This window comes from Rattus norvegicus, chromosome 5 (genome assembly GCF_021556685.1).
Source record: "Rattus norvegicus strain SHRSP/BbbUtx chromosome 5, alternate assembly SHRSP_T2T, whole genome shotgun sequence".
Taxonomy (NCBI): Eukaryota; Metazoa; Chordata; class Mammalia; order Rodentia; family Muridae; genus Rattus; species Rattus norvegicus.
In genome coordinates this window covers 152,209,460-152,237,425 of record NC_141538.1, presented here as the reverse complement: position 1 = coordinate 152,237,425, position 27,966 = coordinate 152,209,460, and the positions used below count along the sequence as shown (strand labels likewise).

Here is a 27,966-nt window from a genome sequence, read left to right as displayed (position 1 = left end):
ATAGCCAACTCTCTGGAACTCGCACTCCCGAGTCCGTAGGCGCATGGCGCGGCCCCGCCCACCACGGGCGGAGGAGGCGTGTCCAAGCGCGCAGTGGTGACGTGTTCTTCCAGCGCCAGGTCGGGAGTCGCCCAGGACTGGTAGAAAAACGCCTTCTCTGGCGTCTTAGGTGCTCAGTGAACACAGAGACCCAGAGAAGGGGAAGCTGGCTGTAGAGTTAGCCACGAAGACACTAAAGTCCAGCCGGGAGAGTGATTCTTGACCCTTGAGGTAACAGATGCGACAGTCAAGGAGGGTAGCGATTGGTTAGCCCACAGTGAGAAATGGATTGCGGGGCAATAGAGAAGGAAGTTGAGATTGACCAAGACGTAGGCACCATGATGTGGCAGGATATTCGGAAGAAATCAGTGCACATAAGAAGGATAAGGAAATGGGAACCACCTTGTCCCAAAGGTCTTCCGTTGCCTTGTAGAGGAGGCATGAGCGGTGAAGGATTAGAACAGCCTCGGATTCAGACGCGTGCTCCTTGTCACAGTCCAGCAGGGTCTCTTCAGTCAGTTTTATTTATTGCAAGCACGGATGACTTCTCTCTCTTTTCATTTATTCAAGGTTATCTGGCTGTTTTTTTGTTCTTGTGTGATTTCTGACATAGCAAGAACTATGTCATGGATCAAAGAAGGAGAGCTGTCACTTTGGGAACGGTTCTGTGCCAATATCATAAAGGTGAGCAGTACCCAGAGGAAAAGCTGACCCTTTGGATAGTTGAGTAATCCTGTTAAAGTTTATTATTAAATTTCAACAATCCCTATGAAGCGGAAGTTAGCAAAGGAACGAGAGAATCTTGAAATTATAATGTAGTTTGGTGGGCTGCACTTACAGTATTTATTGTACTGAATAACTTACTTTTTTTAGGGCCAATCAGCATCTCTCTTTTTTTTTTTTTTTTTTTGAGCTGGGGACCGAACCCAGGGCCTTGCGCTTCCTAGATAAGCGCTCTACCACTGAGCTAAATCCCCAACCCCAGCATCTCTTAATATCATTAAATCAATCCTGTTCATCATGTCTTCCCAGCGAATCACTCCTATCCCTTCTCTCCTAGAATTCTTTCTCCTCCTGATGTCCCACCTTCTATTTCCTGCCTAAAGAGAGGTCTGGTCTCTTTCAAAAAGAGAAAAAGAGGAGAGGAAAGACAGAAATCCCTGAGTCTAAGCTCCTTATTTTGTTTCTTCTCTGTCCAAGACTATAATTATTTGTAAATCATTTCCTAAACCATACCATTCCAATTTAAGGGATTGGGATGACGGTCTTTTTAAGAGAGAACTGACTCTTAGAAATTGTCCTTCTGACCTCCACAGTCGAACACATACACACACATATACACTCATGCTAAATAAATAAATGTAGTTAAAAAAATTAAAGACCACAATAATGAGTCAATAAATGAGTTAAGTCAATTGAACAGATTTAAAAATAAAAGAAATACAGATGGGTCATAAGTACCTGAAAAAAAATGGAAGTTAAAGCGTAAGGTGACCGATTGATGTGTGAGGGGATGGGGGGAGAGAAAGGGATGCTAGGAGAGATTAATGGTGGGGAAAGAATATCGCAAGGTTGGAGAAGGTTCAGTGAACGGCTCACTTTGTACAAGTGAGAGCGAAAGTATATCAAGTTCTTCCTCATATTTTATCCTGGCATACTGTAATGACAATTATTTAGTGCGTCTGTATGTCTTGTCTGTCTCTATGTATGTTACATGGAGGCAAATACATGCCTCAGCACACATGTGGAGGTCACAAACAGCGTACAAGAGTAGTTTTCCTTCTCCAGCCTGTGCCCAGGACCTGGGGATCAAACCCAGGCTATCAGGTTTGGCAAGAAGCACTGACCACTGGGTCATCTAGCCAGCCCCGTGATTTTATCTGACTATTCAAACCCATTAGGTAAGGATGCCGTGTTCCTCTTTTACCTCAAAGAGAATGAAGTTGGTTCATTGGTTGTCCTCTTCTCCAGGTTGGCCCAGTGCCCAAACACATTGCATTCATAATGGATGGCAACCGTCGCTATGCCAAGAAGTGCCAGGTGGAGCGACAGGAGGGCCACACACAGGGCTTCAATAAGCTTGCTGAGGTGGGTGCAGGTGACCGAGTCTGAAGGGAGTGATTCGAAGACCTAGATGACAGCTAAACATCGACACTTGGAGTCTTCTGTGGATTGAGGGGTTTTTATTCTTGTTTTGTTTGTTGCTTGCTACTCAAGGGTCTCGTCCTGGCCTTGACAAAACTGTCCTCATCACAGAATGTTAGGGTTACCAAGCGTCTGTGCTTTGCTGGCATTCGTCTTTATCATCCAGGCTGCCCTAAATGTCTTAGCATTTAGAAAGTTGCTGGGTCAGCAGGAAGGGCGCCAGCGGCTGAGTCTGACCTGAGTTCAATAGCTGGACCACATGTGGTAGAAGGAAGGACCCACTGCTGACAACTGTCTTCATACACATTCTGTGCTGTGCATGAACACATCCACAGATGTCAAAATCAACTTCCATGATCATGCATGTATATCATTCTCTGACTTCCTGCTTGTCAAGGCTTTGTTTATTTCATTTTATTTTTTGCCTTTCTATCTATATTCTAATGACAGCAAAGGCTGCTTGACTGTTTCTTTGTTTAGGGTTTTTCGAGACAGAGTTTCTCAGTAGCCCTGGCTGACCTGGAACAGTCTCTGTGGACCAGGCTGGCCTTGAACTCACAGAGAGATCTGCCTGTCTTTGCCTCCTGAGTGCTGGGATTAAAGGCATGTGGGACCACTGCCAGGTGTGTTTATTTTGGATAGAGGGTTTCACTGTATAACCCTGGCTGGTTTGGAACTGTGTAGATCAGGCTGCCCCAAACTTAGGAGATCTGCCTTCCTCTGCCTCTTAGTGTTGGTTATTTTTATAGCCAGGCTAGCCTCAGACTCCATGTAATCAAAAGTAATCCTGACCATCAATCTTCTTGCCTCTACTTGGGAATGCTAGGATTACAGACGTGGTGCCTCTGTACATGGTTTTAACGCAGGTCTTTTTCACACTAGATAAATACTTAAACAACTGAGTGACTTTCCCAACAGTGGTTTGTTTGTTTGTTTGCTTGCTTTGTGTTTTAGGAAATTTAGCTGGGCCAGGTGGTGGCGCACCTGCCTTTAATCCCAGCAGAGGCAGGTGGATCTCCTGAGTTAAGGCCAGCCTGGTCTACAGGAGTTCCAGGACAGCCAGAATTACACAGAAACCCTGCCTTAAAAAAAAACACATGAAGCCAAAACAAAAACCAGCAACAACAAAGACAGCATCTCCCTATGTATCCTAGCTGGACTTGACCTCAGGGTTACCCTGCCTCCACCTCTCTAGTGCTGGGTGTCTGTTGTGCCAGTGCTCCCAGAAGTTACTCTAGACACGGTTAAGCTTTCAGAGGTGACTAGGATGTCATGTTTAACATAGCATGAAAGCAACAGTCCACTTCTAAACACTTGTCTGGAAAGGGAAACACAAGCAACCCTTTTGCAGACTGTAAAGTGGTGTGCAGTGGTCCTACTGTTGCTTCTGGTCCGACGTCTCAGCCTCTCGTCTGCCATTGTAAAGACATTATGTTCCTGTTAGCAGTGCCTCACACATTCTCTCCTAGCCATCCTGTCAGGATGGATATGTAATCCCTGCCTGCAGATAAAGGAGCTTAGTCCCAGAGAGGTTAATGATTGCCTGCCCTACTGTTCATTACAAGTCCAGGATGGGGTCACTGGGTAAAAACCTAGGACTTTATGTTCTTGCTGAAAAGTTCTTTGGGATAAAGTAAAAATCACATTTTTTAATTTTTTTTCTTTTTCCTTTGTTTCTTTCTTTTTTTTTTTTTAAGATAATTGTTTTTTATAGCCCATGCTGGCCTCAAGTTCAACATATATAGGCCAGACTGACCTTAAACTAATGATCTTCCTGCCATCTGCCTCCCAAAGGCACAGATTATAATTGTTCATTAACAGGCTGGAGAGATGACTCAGTGGTTAAGAGCACTGACTGCTCTTTCAGAGGTCCTGAGTTCAAATCCAAGCAACCACATGGTGGCTCACAACCATCTGTAATGGGATCTGATGCCCTCTTCTGGTGTGTCTGGTGTGAGTAACAGTGTACTTATATATAATAAATAAATCTTACAAAAGAAAGTGTTCATTAACATACCTAGATTGGTTTGGTTTTGTGATTTTTTTTTTTTTTTTGAGAAAGGATCTTACTGTGTAGTCTAAGCTAGCCCTGATCCTGTGCCTTAGCTTCTCAGAGGATAGACCTGAGCCACCACACCCAGCCTCAGGTTTTTAAGATTCTTGAATGGTGATAACTTTCTTCCTACTTGGCTCATTATTCTAACATAAGTGCTGAAGTGGCCCTAACTTTACTTAAGTCTGGAGAGGAGAAAGAGGTTTGCTCGGAGCTGAAACATCCGTTACCTTTCCCTGTTTGTCCCATGTCCTAGCTCCTTCTTTACCTTCCCCCCTCAGACTCTGCGCTGGTGTTTGAACCTGGGCATCCTAGAAGTGACTGTCTATGCGTTCAGCATTGAGAACTTCAAACGTTCCAAGAGTGAGGTTGACGGGCTCCTGGATCTAGCCCGACAGAAGTTCAGCTGCTTGATGGAAGAACAGTAAGCTGCTGTCCAGATGGAGATGTCCTGTTCCACCATCCCTGTCTACCTCCCCTTACCCCAGCCCTGAGCTCTTTATCTGAAACTGTCAAGGAGGCTTGTGTCCAAGGTTATCCACTGGCCTCCACATTCATATGCAGGAGAAACACAAACCGCTAGTCTACCTGTATTTCATGTTGGGACGTTAAACCTCTTAAAGAGAAGAAAAGGCCTTGTAGGGGCCACAGGAAGTTGGTGAAAGAGCCAGGTCAGGAACCCAGTCTTTGCGCCTCCATGGCTCTGGTAGTTCCTCTGTGAACTAATATAACTTAAATAACTTCAATACCTCTCACGTGTGGTGTTGAAGAAGGAGCATTCCTGTGCACCTGTCAGGATATTACGGCAGACTGGCTTGTCAAGGGGCTTCCGGGTGGGGAAGACTGAGGGACAAGTAACACTGAGCTCAAAGAAGCCAGGAGTGTATGCAGCATTAGCAAAGGTGGGCATCCTTGGATTGAGATCTAGGTCTTACTCAAATTTGGCTTTGATTAAACTATACATTGAACTTTTATAATCCCCCAAAATAGGTAAATGATTCTTGTCTCACAGACTTTGACAAAATGTACTTGAAGGTGATATAGGCAGATGGGCCATGGGTATGGACTTTAATTCGGATCCTGTCCTTTGGGGCCTGCCAGAGATCCCTACCACACAGCAATAAGCCCCTGCCTCTCAGTAAAACAGCAGCTTCCCGTGGCACTCCCAGTGAGAGACTTCGTGGGAACTGTATGCTCACCTCCTGGGAGCTGCTGCATGGTTGCACTGTGAGTGATGGTGTGGACGGGCTCTAGAATCAGACCCCCAGGCTCAGACCTGGCCCTTTATTCATCTATTCTGATTTCTCAACATTTTAATCTTTCTGGACCTCAGTCTCCTGGTCTGTGGGGAGAATTTATGGTATGCACCTCTGAGGACAGAGTAGTGAGGGAATTCGTTGATTGGACTAAAGTATTTCATCACCATCTAACTCTACACATACATACTCTCTGCTGTCACCATTCTCTCGTTGCACAAGAATATAATAAATGTCACCAGTAATACAGTTCCTGTTCTGGAGCAAGTCACTGACTCGCTCAATTGGGATAGAAATCACAGATATGTAAAGTACAACTCTTCCCCAAGGATACCTGATGTAGTATTGTGTGGCCGAGAGTTTGCGTTCTCCAGACAGACAGATCTGGTTCAAGCCAAACTTGCCATGTGAAACGACCTTGGGCAGGTCTTATCTGAGCTCAGTGCGGTACTGCATACCTCAGAGTGTTTGCACAGAACAGTGCCTGGCACAGGAGACAGGGCTGTGGTTAGGTCTTACACCTGCCAGTGTGTGCATCCTGCTTGTCAGGCGCCCCAGCACAGTGCTGCCTCCTTTCTCCCCGTCAGGGAGAAGCTGAAGAAGCATGGGGTGTGCATCCGAGTCCTGGGCGATCTGCACCTGCTGCCCTTGGACCTCCAGAAGAAGATTGCACAGGCTGTCCAGGCTACCAAGAACTACAACAAGTAAGTTCTCAGGGTGCTCCTTAGGAGAGGCACCCAGTACTGGATATGTCCAAGGTCTGTACTCAGTGCAAGGTTCCTGACAGAGTAGTTTGTGATGCTTAGACTTCGACCTGAGAGGAGACCAGGTGCCTTTCCATTCATTCACACACAAACTCAGTCCCTCTTCACTTGCCCTCCCACCTCAATGTGTGTGGAAACTATAAATGTATGTGCACTCACACGCATACGCGTGCACACACAACACACACACACACACACTCGCGCGCGCACTTTAACCTGACAAGCATCAGGATAGATAGCCATCAGGCTTAGGCTGGTGTGGTAGTACGTACCCTTAAACAGGCATATCTCCAACCACAGCCCTGTCTCCTGTGCCAGGCACTGTTCTGTGCAAACACTCTGAGGTATGCAGTACTGCACTGAGCTCAGATAAGACTTGCCCAAGGTCGTTTCACATGGCAAGTTTGGCTTGAACCACGTCTGTGTGCCTGGAGAACACAAACCGACCTAAGCAAAGAAAATTAAAAAAAAAAAATAAAATAAATCCAACAGCCCTAAGCCTGTCTACATACCTTTCAAGAATCTTTTCTGTCCCACTCTTTAGCCCACAGACCAATTTAGAGGACAAAGTTGAGTAATGCACACTCCACTGTGTGTGGCTTTGAAACAGTAGTGTTGGACATTGATTTGACCTTACATCTGGTCTGCTGTCTTCCACCTTATGCTCAGGCTGCTATCAGAGGGCTGCCTTCCTCTGTCGACTGGTTGGCAGTAGTGGTGGCGGGGGAGTGGAGGCGGGGAGGAAGGCTATAAAGGTCATTTACTTTTGATCTAATTAGATGAAAAGTATGCTTATTCCAAGAACTATTAGGAATCATGAACCCGCCCACGTTCTTACCTTCAAAGGTAAAGTGCCTATGGCCTTCCAGGGAATGGCTGCTCCGGATTCAGACTCCGGCCATCAGACCCTGTCTGTCTTTGGTGAGTTATTCTGCTCTGCCATCCTCAGGTGTTTCCTCAACGTCTGCTTTGCATACACGTCACGTCACGAGATCACCAATGCCGTGAGAGAGATGGCCTGGGGTGTGGAACAAGGTCTGCTGGAACCCAGGTATCTGGGGGTGTCTCTCCTGGTAACTGGTATGGAAGACAGGAAGAACTAGTATTTAAACCTTTTTGAGCCATGAACTTGGCCAGAATTCAAATTAGGGGTGTACTTGGGAAATACTTAAGGGACTTCCCCCAAAAAGGAGGGTGGCTCATCTGAGTACACCACACACTGAGAAACCACAGACCATCCTGTCCAATGAGAGGGGCTTCCCTCCTTGTACATTTTTTTCAGTAATTACTTTTTTTTTTTTTTTTTGGTTCTTTTTTTCGGAGCTGGGGACCGAACCCAGGGCCTTGCGCTTCCTAGGTAAGCGCTCTACCACTGAGCTAAATCCCCAGCCCCCAGTAATTACTTTTATGTTTGTTGTAGAAGAGAATCTTTAGGATTTTCAAATTACAGTTTCATAGCACAGGATTAAAGTATTGTGATGGATGGGTTGAGGGGGGAGCGAGAAAGTAAGGAGAATTTTTAATCATTACCAACATAGTGAAATCCTAATAATTAAGGCTTAGAGAATGGAGGAATTTTTGAAGCCATCTGTCTATTTGACCCTTCTAATGCTGTTACTAATATAATCTTTGGTCTTATTAATAAGCTAATGGTCGCAGTAGTAAGATAATGGTAGCAGATATGATTGGGACAATGCAGTGCATTACCTGTTTTACTGTTTCTAACCTCATGTGAGAGTTTCGTCTTGTTTGCATTTTATAAATGTGGAAACCGAGACTAACACGTCCAAGGTCAGTCTGCTAGTAAGATAGAAGTAGGACCCCTATCTACAGCAATCCAGAGCCCTTGTCTTTCATTTTTATTACATGAGATCTTGATATGCAGGAAATCGAGCTGGGCATGGGGGCACAAACCTGTCATCCCACCTACGTAGGCTACTCATAAGTTTGGGAACAGCTTAAGCAACATAGTGGAACCCTCTGTCTCAAAACAACACCAGCACGTGCAGTTGGCATAGCGAGGATGCAGCTCAGCTACGGAGCACTAGCTTAGGAAGTGTGAGAAAGGCCAGTCAAGCAGAAGACAGCCCCACCCCTCAATGACTAACACCGAGAAAGAAAATACTTTTGATCTTTAAAACTTGTGTGTGTGTGTGTGTGTGTGTGTGTGTGTGTGTGTGGTGTTGGTAGTGGTGGGGGTTGTGGAATGTACCCGTAGATGCAGAATGTTCTACCCATGGATTTCAATGGTGGACGTTGGTGTCCTCCGATGTTCTACAGAGCCCTAGACGGGATCCCGTTTAAGGAAGAGGGAGGTCTGCCTCAGGGCTTGTCTGAATAAGATGTTGGATCAGTAATCCAGGGGGTCAGGACTGGAGGCTCCAGGAGGAAGGCCATCTGTAGGGTGCTGGACGGAGGCAGGCATGAGGGACCTGGAGGGACTCCTATGAATAGATGGCCAAGGATGAGCTCTGAGAGACTGTCCTTGTGAGCATTGGACAGATTGGCCCTTACAAGAGAAGCAGACAGTCTGTGTTACAGACATAAAAGAGGGAATTTGTTGGTACCAGTGGTGGAGGGGGTGGGCAGTGTTGTCACCGTAGTGTTGATGCTCTAGAGAGGTAAATTAAGTCATAGATTGTCAGTTGGCTATTAGGGGAAATTACGGTGCTGGCAAAGTGCATGGGGATAGGAGGCCGTCAAGTGGTTAAGGTAGAAGGGGAATGTGTAAGGTGGGGTATGTGTGAGCCTAGCATATGCAAGGCCTTGGGTTCACTTTCTAGTATTGCCTAGCCCTAGGGAAAGACAGGAAACATGTGAACATATATATGTAGATGCAAGTTAATGGTAATTAGCTTGGGAGTAATTTCATAGTTGTTCGTTATATTACGCTTTATAATTAATGTTTGAGTAGTCCTGTATATGAAATAATAATTGAACTAATGATGGAGAATAGTTATGCTAGTAAGAATCCTCTAATTTAGCAAGGAGATTTAACATGAATTAGCTCCTGGGAACTCTGATCTGACTCCTAATGTAGCATGCTTTAACCTCACCTATGCTTCAAGTCTGTTGACCTTACATCTCGCTCCCTTTCTGGAAAGTGTTTCCTATCCAGCTTCCTGACTGCCATTTATAACCTGATTTTGTGGGGCTCCCTTGTCACCGTGGTAGATAGAATCACCAGGTGATCCAACAGCACCCCCTGCTGCTTGGTTCTCAGTGCTGACTGAGGTGGTTGGGACCTAGGCTGTACTCTGTGTTACAGTAATAGCAGGGTCATTAGAATTGCTTCAGCCAGGTTCCTAGACTTCTTTTCTCTTGACACACATCCACTTCTTCTCTCTTTCTTTAGGATAAGGCCTTTTGTTTCTCTAGAAATAAAACTAACAGGTTGTTTGGAAGCCTGGAATTAGAGAAGAAATAAGGTTGATCCTCGAGGCTGGTTAAAAAACTGTCAGTGAGTTCCTTTGAATAGACTGCATGGCCTCCTCTACTCTTGTCTTCTGTTTGACAAATAATAATTGTGACCATTGACTAAATTACCACAGGGCCATGCACGTTTACTGTACTGTTCAGTTTTAATGCATGTGTAGTGAGATGGGCGCTAACCTCAAATTCTTAATCTTCCTTCAGCCTAGAGAGTGTTGCTGTTGGGGTCGTTAGAGCAATTCTCAGCTCTCGGATGCTTATACTCCCTCACCTCTAACATACGTGTCGGCTGTGTCTTCATTTATTCATTTGTTTAGTTTATGTGTGTGGGTGCAGGTTTGTGCGTGCCACAGTGTACAACTGAAGGTCAGAGGGTAGCCTTTGGGTGTGGCATCTCACCCTTCCGCCTCATTCGAAACAGTTTCTCTGCTGCTGTGTAAGCCGAGCTAGCTGGCCCTCCAACTTCTGGAGGTTCTCCTGCGTCTGCCTCTCCCCATACAGGCACTTTGGGATTACAAACACTTGACTTACTGCATCCGGTTTTCACTGGCGTCTGGAGATCCGGCCTCCATTCATCTGCAAGCGCAGTCATATACCGAGCCATCTTCCTAGCCCTTCTCTTCACTTTAAAGATGAGACTACAGAAATGGGAAATAGCACATTACCTAGATTTACATAGTTGGCCAACTTGCCTGTGTCCTTTCAGTTTGGTATATTGACTGCCACATGGGACGGCTGAAGTGGACAGAGGAATCGAGCAAAAGCAGCTGGCAGGGCTGGAGGGACGTCTCGGCAGTTGGGAGCACTAGCTGCTCTTGCAGAGGACTCTGATTTCATTCTGAGCGCCCACATAGCGGCTCACTACCACTGCAGCTCTGGGTCCAGAGGGTCCAGTCCCTTCTTGTGGCTTCCTCAGGTGTGACGTGGCACACATACACATACATACATGTAGGCACAACACCCATGCACGTAAAATAAATACAACTTAAAGGGAAAAGTGAGCAAGTGCCCAGGTGAGGTACTGCACGTCTGTAGTCTTAGCACTCAGGAGGAAAATTGCTGTGAGTGTCGTCCCAGCCTGAGCTACAGGGCAAGGCCCTGTCCATAAATAGGGCGCGGAGGCCTGGGGGGATGGCTCAGAGGCTAAGAGCACGTGCTGCCATGGCAGAGAACATGAGTCTGGTTCCCAAAACCTATGTGATGGCTCAGAGCCATCGGCAATTGCAGTTTTAGTGCAGCTAACCTCCTCCTCTGGCCTTAATGTTTTGTTTTGTTTTTTTTTTTTAAGGGATTGGGGGTACTGGGGTACTGGGTAGATGAGTAGTGGAGTATTTCCCCAGTATACAGAAGACTCTAGGTTTTGTTTTGTTTTTTTTTGTTTTTGTTTTTTTTTGTTTTTTTTCTTTTTTTCGGAGCTGGGGACTGAACCCAGGGCCTTGCACTTCCTAGGCAAGCGCTCTACCACTGAGCTAAATCCCCAGCCCCCTAAATACCTTTCTTTATTCTGTATTTAAGCTGCCTCTACTTTCTCATTAGCACAGATGGTGAAATCCGTAAGCCTCGCTTGTCTGCAGTTGGGATCCCTTCCTTTGGCATTGAACCTAGTGATGCCCACTCAGATTATCATTACCAGGACCGTCAAGACTTACTTTTCTTTTCCTTTTGATGTTCTTCTTCCTCGTGGAGGGGTCAAATCCAGAACCGGAAACATGCCAGGCACATGCTCTACCCTCCCAGACCTCATGGTTTCTCAATTGTTTCTGTTGTCTAAGTCATTTCTGAACAGTCTTCGTGAAGGCAGCCAGTACTGTTTAGTTAGTGTTCGAGTTTTCCTAGCCATACTCAGTAGATCTTTGATTTTCCTTTTGTCAGTTTTCTCTTTCCCCTGAGTTTCCTCCTTTTCTACCTACATCCTTCCCCACAGCCTGAAGCAGGTAGCAGAAAGCCCTGAGAAACTTATAACTCTAAATGGACATCCATAGTCAAGAAGACCAGGCAGTGAGAGGAGAGAGTGTCACTGTTGATAGTGTTGCTGTCATCCTGTGTTTGCTTCGATGACCGTGTTATCCCTTATGTGTTTGGGCATTTCCTAGTTCCATGATGCCCCCGGACGTGTCGTTTGACTTGGTTTGACTCAGTGTAACCGTGTGGTAGGTAGGATAGATGGGCCTATCACGTGGGCTGTGTTGTCCTAAATCCTTTCCTCAGGGCATTAGGACCACGCAGTGAAGACAGGAGTGTGGGATGGCCTGGGCAGTCTGAACCCTGAACCCTTCTCTTGCCCAGTCATAAGCAAATATTCTTTGCTGTATGATTATACAGAAAATACATCTTCTTCTGCAGTTTGAAAAAAGGAAAATAAAAAATAAAGGTACATGCCCAAAGCACCCCAGCTAATAAGTATGTTTATTTTTCTTCTCTTTGTTTTTAAACCTTATTCTGTGGATTTTTTGAGATTGTGTTTTCCTGTGTAGCCCAGGCTAGCCTTGAACTCCTGATCCTCAGCCTCCAGACTCTAGAATCTGGTTTGAACACTGACTCCAGGTATTCATGCTTTCATTCTCGCTTTTTAAAATATTTTTTCCTTTTTTTTTTTTTTTGGTTCTTTTTTTTTTTTTTTTCGGAGCTGGGGACCGAACCCAGGGCCTTGTGCTTCCTAGGCAAGCGCTCTACCACTGAGCTAAATCCCCAACCCCTCCTATTTTTGTATATGAATTTTTCCTTCATGTATGTTTGTGCACCATATATATGCATGTAGTGTCCTTGGAGGCCAGAAGGGAAACATTGAATCCCTAGGACTGGAGTTACAGTGAGCCACCTTGTGGGTGCTGGAATTGAACCTGGATCCTCTGCAAGAGCAGCCAGTGCTCTTATCTACTGGCCTCTCTCTCCATCCCCTTTCTGCTTTCATGACCCTGTGACTTGTTCTCCACAAGAAAATTTTATTTTTGTCACTCTTCATAAGATACAACTCATAAATTGGAGATTCCCGGTCCTGTTCGGTATTCATGTTAGGATAGGCAAATCCTTCCCTGGAGCCGGCAGATACAACCTTGAACGTACCCTCTTCTATCTATGGGAAGCTTTATTTCAAAAGTGCCATCACCACCAGGCTCCCTCACTTGTCTCTTGAGTGTCCTTCTCCTTGGGAGCTCTTACCCAGCGTAAGAGAAGTAGTCGTTTCCTGCTTCGTTTTTCATTTTGTTGTTGTGGGGAGCAGGTCTGCCATAGTACACTTGTGGGTGTCAGGACAGCCCTGTGGAGTTGGTTCTCTCGTTGCACTTTTACATGACTTAGGGAATGCACCTCAGCTCACCTGGCTTGTATGGCAGACAGCTTAGCACACTGAGCCGTCTTTTCGCCACCCCCAGTTCTTTTTATAAATTCCTGGGATTTAGACTCAGTGGGCCATTGTGTGCATGAGGCCTGGAGTCCAGCCTCCAACATAAATCACTAAATAGACAAAAGTCCTTCCTCCTCCTCAACCAACTCACTGTTGAAAACTGTTGAGTGACTTTCTCAACAGTGTGTGACTGTGTGTGTGTGTGAGTGTGTGTGTGTGTGTGTACATACATATAAGCATATACAATAAGTTTTTTTTTTTTTTTTTTTGGTTCTTTTTTTCGGAGCTGGGGACCGAACCCAGGGCCTTGCGCTTCCTAGGTAAGCGCTCTACCACTGAGCTAAATCCCCAGCCCCACAATAAGTTTTTATAATACAATGATTATCATATTCCCTTCACATAAATATTGTGTGACTATAGACTGGTGTATATTTTGTCATAATATGTTTTCTTAAATTTGCTTTTTTCATGTAACAGTAAGTCTTGGAAATCTTTCCAAACCAGTATATTTAATTTAGACTCTTTTTTTTGTTGTTGTTGTTGTGTTTTTGTTGTTTTCAGATTTAGTTGTCTTTCTGCAGTTCTGGGGATTAAGCTCAGGGCCTTATGCCTTTAGGTGCATACACTGCCGCTAAGCACATCCCCATTTTTAAATTTTCTTTAATAAAACAAAAGAAACCCAGTTGCAGAGTGTTTCATCACACTGCTAGGGCATAGTGCAGAACAAGTCAAATGAAGAGGGACAGTCTGGTGACACAGCTGGCTCTACCTTCAGGCAAATGAGATTGGGCAAACTGCGCGTGTCATCTGAGCTTACCATGCCTCGGATGCTGCAGTATGTGTGAGAGTACTTGCCCGGCATGTCCAAGGCCCTGCGGGAAGAAGGAGCATTGCATGTGGTTTGCAGATTTAAAGTCAGTCTTGGGTTGGGGGATATACCGGCAAACGTATTTGATGGTGGCTGATCACCAACGAGGAGGCTGTGCATGGACGTTCACCGAGCAAGTACCACAGAGACTGTGCTTCTGTCTCCCGCCCACTAGTGATGTTTCCGAGTCTCTGCTTGATCAGTGCCTCTATAGCAACCACTCTCCTCAGCCCGACATCTTGATTCGGACTTCCGGGGAAGTGCGGCTCAGTGACTTCTTGCTCTGGCAGGTAGGTCATTTTGGAGCATGTTATTTTGGGGTTGGGCTGAACCCTGGAACTGAATCAGAATCCCCAGTGAGAGTGATTTGTTCCCAATCTCCACCATTGTATCATGTGGGGCAGAGGGCTGCCATGTAGAACCATCAATACCTCCAGGTTGTGCCTAGTAACCAGGTTGTACCTAGTAACCAGCTTGTACCTAGTAACCAGGTTGTACCTAGTAACCTTGCTTTTCTTCCTTCACCTGACCCTGGGTGTATAATGTGCGTCTTGCTCTCCGAATGCAGAGCTTCTGTCCTAAAGAGAACCAAAGCCATCCCACCCTAATGAATACTTACATATGCCCCCTTTTCAAGAAATGGGCCCTTGGGATGATGGTTAAGCTGGGTATCAGACCAACACCCTTTCGGCTAGTCATCTCCTCTCCAGAATACCGTCCCATCTGTGCAGGCAGGCTCTGTGAGAGATTTCTCCTGCATCCAGATTCTCAGGTTTGCTGTTGCCTTTTGCTTAGCTTTCCCCTAAACACGCACATCCAACTAGTACTGTTTGTTTAAAGATCTTGTTCTCAGCCAGGCCATGGGAGTGCACCTTTAATCCCAGTACTCAGGAGGCAGAGGCAGGCGGAGAGCTCTTGAGTGTGAAGCCAGCCTGCTATACTGAGAGAGTTCCAGGACAGCCAGGACTACACTGAGAAACCCTGTCTCAAAAAAAAGAAAGAAAGGAAGGAAGGAAAAGAAAAGAAAAAGAGCGCAAGGCCCTGGGTTCGGTCCCCAGCTCCGAAAAAAAGAACCAAAAAAAAAAAAAAGAAAAGAAAAAGAAAGAAGGGAAGAAAGGAAAAGGAGAGGTTGAGAGAGACTCGGCTTGGAGATTTCAGAGTCCAGAAGTTTTAATGGATCAGTGTTAAAATTGAGGCTCTGGGAAGTTGGTACTTGATAGGTAGGTAAGGACCAGTGCATACACAAGACAACCTGCATTTGATTCCTGGCATCCACATAAAAAGCCTGCTGTGATAGGACACACTTAGAATCCCAATGCTTGGAGAGTGAAGTCAGAAGGATCGCCAGAGCTCTGATCGGCCAGCAATGCCTGATCTGCAAGCCCCAGTCCCAGAAATCGAGCCTGTCTTCTGAGGAGCAGAATCCAAGAGTGACCTCTGATCTTCACAAGTGACACCCTCTGAGACAACACACGTGAACTGGCAGCTAGCTACTGCAAATGCTTTGACTTAACGTTTGGGTGTCTGGAAGGAAATGTAGTGTATATCCAATGTTTCTTCTGCTCAGATCACACTGAAAAGTTTGCATTGAGCAGAGTTAAACAGTGGCGGTGGGCTAGGTGTGTCGCACTGCTCGCTGAGCTTGCACAAAGCCCTGATTTGATCCCTGGCACTTTGCAAGGAGGACAAAAAGGGCGGGAGAAAGAAGATGAGGAAATGGGCTAGAGAGATGGCTCAGCGGTTAAGAGCACCGGACTGCTCTTCCAGAGGTCATGAGTTCAATTCCCAGCAACCCACATGGTGGCTCACAACCATCTGTAAAGAGATCCGGTGCCCTCTTCTGGTGTATCTGAAGACAGCTACAGTGTACTTATATATAATAAATGAATAAATCTTTAAAAAAAAAAGGGGGGGGCTGGGGATTTAGCTCAGTGGTAGAGCGCTTACCTAGGAAGCGCAAGGCCCTGGGTTCGGTCCCCAGCTCCGAAAAAAAAGAACCAAAAAAAAAAAAAAAAAGAAGAAGATGAGGAAAGGAAGGATTTTCTAAACTGGGAAAGAGAGATAAAGATAAAACATACTGGTGAAGTAGAGAATTTACCAAAAGGGTCACCCAACAGATGCAAGGACCCTGTGTCTTTCAAATGAGACTTAGCATCTGTGTGTGGCGGTGGCAGAGGTAGTTGGATCTGTAAATTTAAGGACAGCCCCTTCTACAAGAAGGACAGAGAAACCCTGTCCCCAAAAACCAGACAGATAGACAGACAGTCAGAAACTCTTAGCAGAGGACAGTGATTTGAGAAAGCTGACTGTGCCCTCAGAAAAGATCTGAGTTCTTCCTTTGTGCTGGAAGTATGACCCTGATAACTGTGAGATGACTCCTACCTCCAGCTGCCCAGACTCAGGAAAGTCCCTGCAGCCTTAGGAACGAGAAGCGACAGCTCTTCAGCCAGCCGCCTGCAGATGCCACTTTTAGCCATGGCACCTCCTGCCTTAGTATCGCCCAGCGTTTGGAGGCAGAGGCAGGCTCTTAGTGTGAACTTGAGGACTGCCTGTTGTATAGAGCAAATCCAGGCCAGCCAGGGCTACATAGTGAGACCCCGTCTCAGAATAAAAAGCCACTTTTATTCGTTCTGGAGGAAGTACTCGGTATATTGATAGAAGCTGTGGGAAGGCGACGTTGGTCTACAACAGTGAGCAGGTTTTTCCTGGGGCATTGGTTGTTCCACACAGCAGACGGTAAGCAGTGGCTATCAAGAGTGTTGGGGTCGGGTCAGGGGCGTTTGAGTTCACCCTGTTCTGGGCTTTTGCTCACACACATTTCATCTTCAGAGTTGTATAAAGACTTTGTGCTGTCCGCCTTTAGACTTGAAGCTGAGGCCCAGAGAGGTGAAAAAACTCAGCCAGTTCTGTGGTAATGGTAGACAGAGGCAGTTTGGCTCCAGAACTCATGGGCTTAAAACAGTGTCACACTGCTGCTACTTAAAATAACGGGAGCAGCTACCATTTGTTCTGGCTGGCTTTATCAGACTGTGTCTCTCAGATGACCTCCAAAGGCCAGGAGCCAATAACATAATCTAGATGTCATTTCATAGTCCTAAAATTGGCTCTCAGAGACATGGTGTAGCTGGGCGTGGTGGCGGCACATGCCTCTTGGGCCACAATCTCAGGAGGCAGGCAGGTCAATGTGAATTTCAAGCCAGCAGGGGCTACATGGCTAATTCTGTACCAGCCAGCACTGCACAGTGAGATTTTCTCTGACAAAACAGAAGAAAGACATGGCAGAGACATTTGTCTAGTTTAGCTCTGCTATGCCACAGGCAGGGGACCCAGTTGCCTTGTGACCCTTCTTCCAAGAGTGAGGGAAACGGGGCTGGCTGCAGACACATCAGGGCTCTGGGAATGTGTGCCATCTCGTTCTAGGGCTTTCCCGCCCCAGCTGCTCTCCCCTCAGAGTCCTGAGCGGTTGTGTATCTTCACAGCTGTGACTAACTCATGCTGTCCTGCTCATTTTCACCAGACCTCCCACTCCTGCCTCGTGTTCCAGCCTGTCCTGTGGCCAGAATACACATTTTGGAACCTTTGTGAGGCAATCCTGCAGTTTCAGATGAACCATAGTGCACTTCAGGTATGAGTCGGGCAGGATGGGATGGAATGGTTGGTATTTACAGGCCCGCCTTGCACTAGACCTTGCTACATACTCCTTTTCAAACAATTTTTATTGTATTTATTTATGGATTTCTGTGCATGGATGTGCCATAATTACTGCATGTGTGGAGGACAGCCTTTGAAAGTTGGTTCTCTCCTTCCTGTGGGTCTCAGGAATTGAACTCAGGTTGTCAGGCTTGGTGACAAGTGCCTTTACTCACCGAGCCATCTCTCTAGCCCATCAAACATTTGTTGACAAACAGTGATGGTCATACGACTGCCACACACTGGTCTTTACTGTGTGTCAGACACTGGATGCTGTAAAGTTCCTCATTTCTGCTCCCAAGACCTCAGTCAGGTAGGTCTTAGTTTCTCTATGTACAAGAGTGAATAGAGGGAGTGACTGGGACGTGGTGCTGACTCGTTTATTCCTAGCACTCAGGACACAGGTAGATGAGCTTAAGGCCAGCCATTGCCTGGTCTCAAAGGGGGGGGGGGGCCGACAAAAAAGATACATTGTTGAGGGGCCAATATGATATTAGAGTAAGGTGTCCTGAAGACAGACACAGGAGAAAGCCCAGAGAGCCTAGTCAAAGTCACAGCGGTCAACTCCCACCTCTAATTTTCTCCTGCTGAGGTAGGAGAATCTTAAATCCAAAGCCAGTGAATTTTGAGACCCTGTCTCAGATAAATGTTTGTGTGACAGTAGAAGGCTGCAGAGCCCAGAGCATTTCCAGAAGCTTCCTGAGTGGCAGGGTTGTCTTTGTGCTGTCGATGGTCTCCCTAGCTCTTGTCTGCATCCGACCACACGGAGCTGCCGTGCTGGTTCTGTCTGTATTTATCTGTTTAACTCTCTCTAGATGTGTCAGCCTTGTGTCCTTCTGTTTTCAGATAGCACAACAGGGACAGGAACTAACTGTGCCAAGGCCACAGAGCTGGGGACCGGAAGTTTGAAATCATAGATGTTTCCTAAGTCTGGAGAGATAATGTGCAGGAAGGAGGAATGATGTAAGTCAGGAGTCTGACTGCTGGCATTTGCGCCCTTTTGGGAACCTAATGGAAGCCATAGAAGGTGGCCGGTGAATTGCAGAGATGGTATTTAGACTCTGTGCCATAGACGACGTCAGGGTTCGAGGATCCCTGAGTCTATCCACACTCCTAGCATTGGTGACTTGACTTATGAGGGTTTTATCGTTGAGTCTCAAAATATGAGAACTTTGAACAAGGCAGCTTAGAGCAAGTGAAAAGAGAAACAGCAAAGTGTCTGCTACCTGCTGTCAGGGAGGGTCTACCATCAGATTTTTTTCCCCATGCAACTGCAGCTGCCTCTGAAACTAAAACATTTTTTTATTTTTTTGAGGGAAAACCTTTTGGAAGTGTAACTTGACACTTGCAGTATAGCAAGAGTATATTAATAGTGATGATTGGAACAGTCACTTTCTAATTGATGATGTTGTCGATGGGGATAGTAGCCGCCATCTTCAAACCCTTCATCGGGCAGGGATGTAGACTAGAACTCTTTATGTTGATCTAGATGCTCCCAGATACCTGGCTTTGAGACTTCTCGTACAGTTTTCTAAGACCTTCCTCTTTTGTCTCCTGCTGTGCCAGTAGCTAATTTCGACAGCATACCCTTCCCTTTCCTTCCTGTTTATACTGTTTTAAGTCAACTATAGGCAAAAAAAAAAAAAAAAAAAAAAAAAAAGAGGGCAATTAACACAGTAGAGAGTGTGTGGAGTGCGAGTGAATGGCCTGTGTGTGAGCCTTTGTGTGCAGATACTCTTGTGTGGAGACCTATAATTTGAAGCCTTTATTATCTCAAGCTTCTTGGAGCCTTGTCTGTGGTTTGTAGAGGAGTTGCCTCAGGCTCTAGCTCCTCCGTAAGTGTCTATTGAGTCCCCAATGTGAATAGGCACAGGAGAGTCAGCAGTCACCCTGCCAGACAAATGCCTGCCCTCATGGAGTCTGCATTTTTAGCTAAATGGCAGACAGTAAGCAAGCGAGCAGGTGGAAGGAGAAATGAGTAAAGAACTCGAAGAACTCGGCCGATGATAGTGGAAGCTGAGGGCCTGGAGGTTAGACAGCTTAGGTACTGAGAATACTAGGGGAAGGCGGGACAGCTGGGCGGCGCTAGGCCTCTTAAGCAGTCACAGCTTGGTACCTGGAAATAACACAGAGGACTTAAAGAATGGACAGAAGCTGATAAAAGGCATTCGGTTAAAATTTTTTTCTCAGGGTTGGGGATTTAGCTCAGTGGTATGCAAGCACAAGGCCCTGGGTTCGGTCCCCAGCTCCGAAAAAAAGAAAAAAGAAGAAGAAAAAAGAAAAAGAAAAAAAAATTTTTTTTCTCACTTAAGGGGCCAGAGGCAGAGCTGGGAGACTAAGCATGTCTAGGGTGCACAGTAGAACCAGGACTTTATGTATACTAGGCTAGCTGCTTCTCAAGCCCTTTGCCTGTTTTTTGTTGTTTTAATTTACTTTTATTATTTTAATAATGTGCAATGTGTGTGTGTGTGCATGTGTGACTGCATGTGCGTGTGTGAGCGCAGTTAGCTACGGAGGCCAGAGGTGTCATCCTTGGGAGCGGGAAGCATCTGTCAACTGTGTGTGCTGGGAGTGGAGCTGAAGAATAGTTTGTGCTCCTAATCACAGAGCCATTCCCCTCCCCTCCCCTCCCCTCCTCTCCCCTCCTCCCCTCCCCTCCTCTCCCCGGGGACTGGAGAAATGGTTTAGTAGCTTAGGACACGTGTCATTGTTGCAGAGCACTCAACATGGTGGTTCACAACCATCCTTAATGCTAGTTCCTGGGAGTCCAGTGCCCTCTTCAACCTATGAGGTCACCAGGTATGGTGCACATACGAGCATACATACATGTATGCAAACACTCAGACATAAAATAAGTAAGTCTTCAAAACCTCTTTCTTTCTCATCTGTACACTTTCTGTGGTGTGGCGGTGCCCACTTTAATCCCTGCAGTGCGAGACAGAGGCTGTCTGAGTGGAAGTGAACGCTTGGGCTACACAGGGAGATGTAGGATTGACCCTGATGCCTCTTACATTCAATGCAATGCTCTTATTACAACCTCCTCAGAAATGTTTGGAAGCCCAGGCACCCGCCAAGTGCCAGAGACCCAAGGCTTTGCCTCGTCTCGTTCTTTGTTTCTTCTGGGTGTGGAAGAACAAGGGCGCAGTGCTGTTTGCGGGTGTGCTGCTTTGAGCGTCTGCACCCCAGGACTTCGCAGGTAGAGCAGGAGGATCTGTGACTATAGTCTTTCCAACTGCATAGCACACTGTGGCCGGGTGTGTGTGTGTGTGTGTGTGTGTGTGTGTGTGTGTGTGTGTGTGTGTGTGTGTATCTACTGCTTGTGTGAGACCCTGTCTCAAAGAATGTTTCCCTGATTGCTGCTTATACAGGGTGTTACATACGCTCATGAGGGACACTGACCTTCAGGACTGCTGCTCAGTGCGCATGGCGGCACATATCCGCCATCCTAGGACCCAGGCAGCAGAGGCAGGAGGAGTGCCATGTGTGTGAAGGCACCTAGGCTACACAGAGCACTCTATCTCAAAAAACAACCCCAAAAGCACTTATAGAGCAAGCATGTGCATTTGATCCAGGGCCCTATAAAAATCCAAGGATAGGACTGAGGTGCTCAGTGGTTAAGAACACATACAGTTCTTCCAGAGCCCCTGAGTTTACTACCCAGCACCTACCCTGGTGACCAACAACTGTGTGCAACTTCAGCTTCAGGGAGGTCTGATGCTTCTGGTCTCCACGGACACCTGTACTTTAACCTGCTCATACCCACACAGAGAAACATAATTAAAAGTAAACCTTAAAAATAATCTGAAAAAAAAGAAAAAAATAATCTGGGTATAGTGACATGTGGTTGGAATCTCAGTGCTAGGGAGGTGGAGACAAAAAGAATCTGGGATTATCTGGTCATCCACTGTAGTCTTATTGGTAAGTATCGGGCTACGGTGAGACCCTGTCTTCAGAGGCACGCAGAGCAGTGCGCAGGTGCGCGCCTTTCATCCTGACACTCAGTCACCGCCCAGACCCTGTCGTCAAAAAGAAAAAAGTAAACAGTACCTGAGCAAGACCGTCTGAGGTTCACCTGTGGCTTGCACATACGTGCTCATCTGCACAGTCACATGGACCTGCATGCAAGGGAACATACATGTACAAAGACAAAAAGAAAAGTACTTAGGTTCACCTTCAGGCATCTACATGGTGGCTCACAACTATCCTGCCATTTTTCTGACCTCCACAGGTGTGTATATGTATATATATATATGTCTGTGTGTGTGTGTGTGTGTGTGTGTGTGTGTGTGTGTGTGTATACGTATCTATGTATGTGTGTGTATATATATATGTGTGTATGTATATATACATATCTACGTATGTGTATGTATATATACATATGTATGTGTGTATATGTATCTACGTATGTGTGTATATATACATGTGTGTATAAGTATCTATGTGTGTATATGTATACATATGTACATGTAAATATGTATATATATATATATGTGTGTATAAGAATGTGTGTATATATACTTATGTACATGTAAATATGTATCTACATGTGTGTATATATACATATGTATATGTATCTGTGTGTATATATATACATGTGTGTATATGTATGTATCTACCTATGTGTGTGTATATATACATATGTATATGTATCTACCTATGTGTGTATACATATATGTATATATAAGCAAAACATTCATACTCATTAATAAATCTAAAATAAATTTTTAAGAGACAACAAACCTTGGAGCCTGGCATAGAAACTGATGGCTGTAATTACAACACAGGCACTACAGATAGGAGGATCATCATAGGTTTAAGGCTAACCTGATTCTACTAGAAAGTCCAGGCTAACCAGGGCCACATAGCAAGATCCTGTCTTTAAATAAACAGTAATTTTTAAAAATTATGTTATGATCCAAAAAGAAAATTTATGGCTGGTAGTTTATTTCAACCAACTGAAAAGTTTTGTGTAGGATATGCAGTATCTAATGTAAATATTTGACTAGAGATATTTGTTGTGTTACCAAATCTCAATATCTGGTCTATAAAATAGAGTATATACTCTCTCAGGATTATTCTTTTTTGGGGGGGGGGGCTGGGGACCGAACCCAGGACCTTGCGCCTCCTAGGGAAGCGCTCTACCACTGAGCCAAATCCCCAACCCCTCTCAGGATTATTCTTTTTTTTTTGGTTCTTTTTTTCCGGAGCTGGGGACCGAACCCAGGGCCTTGCTTTTTTTCGGAGCTGGGGACTGAACCCAGGGCCTTGCACTTCCTAGGTAAGCGCTCTACCACTGAGCTAAATCCCCAGCCCCCCCCCCCAATTATTCTTAAAGTAAATAAAATTTCTTGTATGTGCTATGGGCAATTTATTGTTTTTTTCCTACAAATAAAAAGTTTATTTGAAAAAGGAAGGAAAAAGGAGAAATGACTCAGCTGTTCAGAGAGTGACCTGGTCATCCAGGGATGACACTTGGTTCCCAGCATTCCCTGTGGCTAATGGCCACCTGTGACTCCTGCTCCAAGGAGAGTCTCTGCTCCAGTAGGGAGAGAGAGGCTTTGAGACAGGGTTTCTCTGTGTGTCCCTGGAACTCACTCTGTAGACAAGGCTGGGCTCAAACTTACAGAGATCCACCTGCCTCTGACTCCTAAGCGCTGGCATCAAAGGCATGTGCACTACTGTACCCCTGGCCAATCTTTTTATAAAAGAAAGATGAAGCATAGCCATAGGAAGGTGAGTCTTTTGGACTAGAATTTCTCAAATTTTGGAGCTTCAATCAAATTCATTCTAATCTAAGAAAATTCATGCACCTTTTTGTGTGTGTGTGCACGTCAGGTACCTTTCTTTGGTCTTTCTCCACTGTGTGTGTGTGTGTGTGTGTGTGTGTGTGTGTGTGTGTGTGTGTTTGTGTGTGATAGTGTGTGATAGTGTGTGATAGTGTGTGATATAGATAGATGTGTGGTGTGCCACAATGTGCTTGTGGAGGTCACAGGACAACCCTGAGTTGATTTTTCTCCTTCCATGTTCTTTATTGTTTGTTTTGCTTTATTAATCATTTTGAAACAGAGTCTCACTATGAACTCCTGGCTCCACTAAACTCATAATGTAGGTCAGGCTAGCCTGCTACTTTCTGTGTTCCAGGCTAGCCTTGAACTCACAGAGATCTGCCTGCTCTGCTTCCTGAGTGCTGAGATTAAAAGTGTAGACTACCATCACGAGCTCTCCTTCCCACCTTTTCATGGAGTCCAGGGATTGAGTTCATATCAGGCATCTTGCCAGTCCTTCCTCTGCCTTTCTGTTTTCAGGCAGGATTTCTCACTACAGGGGAAGTTCCCTGGGTCAGCACACTGCCACCTTTTGTTTCTGGGATCCAACTTGAGCTACCCACCCCCACACCCCACACACACACGTACAAGTAATTGTGTGTGGTGTCTGGGCTATATTTGTTTTGTTTTGTTTTGTTTTGTTTGAGACTGGGCTGTCCTGGAACTCACTAAATAGACCGGCCTGGCCTCATATTCATTGAGATCCACCTGCCTCCTGAGTGCTAAGAGTAAGAGTTCCCCAGCAGCTCTGATTGGAGAGTCCATGAGACAATGGTTGAAGTGTTTGTGAATATGTAGGATGTCCTAAAGAATAAAGACAGGATCTGGGCCATGGTGGCAAACACCTTTAATCCCAGTACTGAGGAGGCAGGCAGCTCTCTGAGTTTGAGGTCAGCTAGTTTTAGGATGGGCAGAGCTACCCAGAAAACCCCTCGGCAACAACACCAGAGCAGAGTGAAGATGAGGCAGTCAGAGCTTACAGGCTGATCAGGACAAGACTTAAACACAAAATACCACAACACAAGGCTGGAGATGGTGAAGGATGTCAGGATGTGAAACTTATGGTTATCCTATAGGAAGACCCCAATGCTCACTGGTCAATGCAGTGCATGCTTGTCCCAGCTGCTTGGAAGACAGAAGTCTGAACAACACAGTGGAACTCTGTCTCAAAATCACTCCACCAGGTTGCTCACCCATGGGTTCTGTTGAACAGGAGGAGCTCTGTAGGCCACAAGATTGGCAGGGCAAGAGCCCATGAGATGAGCAGCCCCTTTTGCTCTAAGGGATTCCCCCTTTCTTGCCACAAGTGTCCTTACTACCCTTTTATGATCACATGCTCAAGTGATTAAATGCTTCCTGTACAGGGTACTCCAAGTGCCAGAGAGGAAGAAGGAGTCTCTTCTCTCTCAAAAAGGGCTTCCTATTTATCTAAAGACATATGCAAGGTCTAGGAGGTATTGCCAGAGACTGATTGTCACCACCTGCCAGAATTGATCCCAGGGGCCCTGATGGTCTTATGGAGCTGTCAAGGGATTCTTTCCTAAGAGAAAGAGCCGACTAGAGACTAATACCTAGTCTGGGCGCAGTAAGTGGCTTAACAGAGTAGAATTTACTTCTCGGCGTTCCTAGAAGGGCCATTTGCTCAGAATCAAGCCTTCCTCATTATAGGAGACAAGTCTAGTTCTAGACCTTGAAAATAGACTAGAAAGTTGGAGAGTGACACCTTACATTGACCTAGGAACCATAAGAAGACCCAGTGAGTATTTTGTCTCAGACAGTAGACAGTAATAACATATAAAGTCACTGCCTCTCTGCCTGCTAGAAGTGGATTTTGCATTTATTATCCCTAATCCTTTAAACCTCTCCTCAAGGTAGGCACAACCCCCACTTTACAAATAAAATTTTAAAAGGCTAGGAGAGGATCTTCCCAAAGCCACAGAGCTAGGTGGTGGAAGAGTCAGAAACAGATGCTTACCTGTTTCCAAGTGTAAGCTTGAAAATAATGTTAAGAAATGCAGACACTTCCTTCCACACAAAACAACCAAGATGAACTGTTCCTGAATTGCCTATGTAATGCAGGTCCACTGCTTAGCTCTCCCAAGCCTTTCCACACTGGTAGAAACTCTCCAGAGTTTGTATACTTGGCCATTCTGTGTCCTATCCCCCACCTAAAATTGTATCCCTACCTCAAACCCTGCTTTTCTCTAGCAGAAGGCCCGAGACATGTATGCTGAGGAACGGAAGAGGCACCAGCTGGAGAGGGACCAGGCGGCAGTGACAGAGCAGCTGCTTCGAGAGGGGCTCCAGGCCAATGGGGATGCCCAACTCCGACGGACACGCTTGCACAAACTCTCCGCCAAACGGGAAGAGCGAGTGCGAGGCTTCCTGCAGGCCTTGAACCTCAAGCGGGCTGACTGGCTGGCACTTTGGGGCACTGCATCTGCCTAAGTGAGGAGTCTGACTACCAGGCACTTTGCCCTGTCCTCTGCCCTCGCCCCCCCCCCATCTTCCTTTCCCTTTCTTTTCTTTCTTTGGGAAAGGCACCTCCCTGTTTTTGATGAATTGGGCTCCCTGTTCTGCAGGGAACCCCAAAGGCAAGTTCTGCTGCCTATAGATACCTTTGGGCAACCTGTGAGAGTTACTCTTGAAGTTTGAGATACAATCTCTACTGTGTACACTAAATCCAAGTCCAGCCACTAATACATTCGGGGGAACAGGAGACCCTAACTCTTAGCTATCTACTGTCCCTGGTTGTGGATGCATGTTCCTTTTCCACCAGCATATCCTTCAACGAGCCGAAGAGATCTTCGCAAAGCCTAGGCCTTTACCCATCCTAAGCTCTCCCCGTGTGACTCCCACAAAAGATTTGGATCTACTGGTAAATTTTAACTGATAGGCAGCCAACATTATTGGGCAGGGAAGAAAGGGGTGGGGAGGACAGGAAGAAAATGTGCCCATCTGCTGCTCCTCCCCTTGGCTTTCCACCTGGGATTTGCTTTTGAGTCTCCTTCACCCCCTCCCACTCCCAGTGCTGATTGCTCACTGAAAGGCTCGTGGAAGGCAGGCGGGTGATTACAATCCAATTACCTATTGTTGACTCAGCCCACACAAGCTTTACTCCCCCATGCAGGGCACAGGGCCAGGCTCCACTCCCCTGTGAGACCCAACCCCCTCCATGACTACAGACAGTGGCAGAAGGGCTGTAGAGGTCCTAGAGTCTAATCCAACACAGGCCATTTTGTATTTAACACATCAGGACTGAACAAAACCAAGCATTTCACAGTTGACTGTCTCCTTCCCTCACCGTCTCAAACTGATTCCCACTCCCAGTCTTCAAGTTCCTCACAGCTCTTTGACCTGACTCCCCAAGTAGGCCCTGAGACAATTTGCTCTCTGCATGGCAGAACTTATTCTAGGCTCTCTCAGCCTTCGAGGCAAGGTGGTATCCTTTCCCAGCCTCCCCATGGGGCTGTGGAGGGAGGACTACCTTTGAAGAAAGGTCTGCTGAGCTATTCTGCTTCCCATGTCCCAGAGCTGTAAGTGCCAGCCAGAAACACCAATCAAAACCACTCTGGTCTCATGCTATCTGTAAGCCCTCTCGCCAGCACCTCCCTCCCCAAAACATACACTTTAAATTTCTAACTTTCTATGCATTGTTTCCTATGCCTTGTTGTCCATACCCATTTTTATGCCCAGATGCCTGGCACTGGTGACCTTTTGGCCATCTTCTCCCTATCAGAATCAAAAAAAAAAAAAAAAACCTGACACTGCAGCCAAGAGCCAATCAGTGCACCCTTTGGCAAGGCCCCCTATTCACCTGGCACTCCCCAAAACAAATCCCTGGCACAGAGATCCCCTAGAGCAGGTGCTGTACATTTTCCAGCTTTACAATGAGGCTGTTGACAGCTTTAATTAGGGAGGCATGAATTATGTGGCTATAATACAGAGCCCTACAATTAAGGCGGGAATGAGAGGCTGGAGGCAGCAAACGGAATCTGCCCAGCAAGCATGGCTGTTGAGTCCTGGCTGACTTTCTCTTAAGACTGGAGTACAGTAGCGTTGATTAATGGGGCTGGTATCTTCCAGCCTGGGGACCTGTATTCTGGGAAAGGTGCACAGGGTGGGGTGGAGGATGGCTGCCTCAGGAGGCACTGTGGGAGTGGAAAGGAGAGGCAGATCCACTGTTGTCCTGCAAAATGCTTGATTTGAATTCGCAGATGTTTGCTTTCTGCTGGTATGGTTACTGCAAACTAGCTTTAACCCTTGCCTCAAAAATAAGGTGGGACCTAATTTGTGTCTTCCACCTGAGCACCAAACATCCTATTGCAGATATTAGTCGGTTGTGTTGTGGGTATCAAAGAATTTTTAAAAAAATTTTTTTGAGATATAAGATTTGTTTGGTAACTGCAACGAAAGAACGTTTTGCTTTACTGCTGCCATTGGCACCTTCCCTCGGGTGCGCTTGGCTAGCTCTAGAAGGCCGAGCTTTGGGCTGGGGTACACTGGAAGGGCCCCTGCCATCACACCTGTTCGTCTACTTGTTTCCTAATC

General features: G+C 46.1%; 2 protein-coding genes across 9 annotated transcripts in view; both read left to right on the top strand.

Annotated features, from left to right (window-relative positions):
- Cnksr1 (connector enhancer of kinase suppressor of Ras 1) overlaps nt 1-27,966 on the top strand; it is a 460,720-nt gene that overhangs the window by 232,754 nt on the left and 200,000 nt on the right. The window lies entirely within an intron of this gene.
- Dhdds (dehydrodolichyl diphosphate synthase subunit) lies at nt 123-27,062 on the top strand. 8 transcript variants are annotated; one of them, XR_015619558.1, is made up of 10 exons: nt 123-270; nt 610-723; nt 2,011-2,127; nt 4,519-4,661; nt 6,081-6,197; nt 7,207-7,308; nt 14,076-14,190; nt 17,418-17,525; nt 18,437-18,553; nt 25,627-27,062. XR_015619558.1 is itself a non-coding variant. In XM_087548395.1 (9 exons), the coding sequence occupies exons 2-9, from the start codon at nt 661-663 to the stop codon at nt 25,861-25,863; spliced, it is 1,005 nt and encodes a 334-aa protein (XP_087404521.1). In that variant the 5' UTR covers nt 123-270; nt 610-660; the 3' UTR covers nt 25,864-27,062.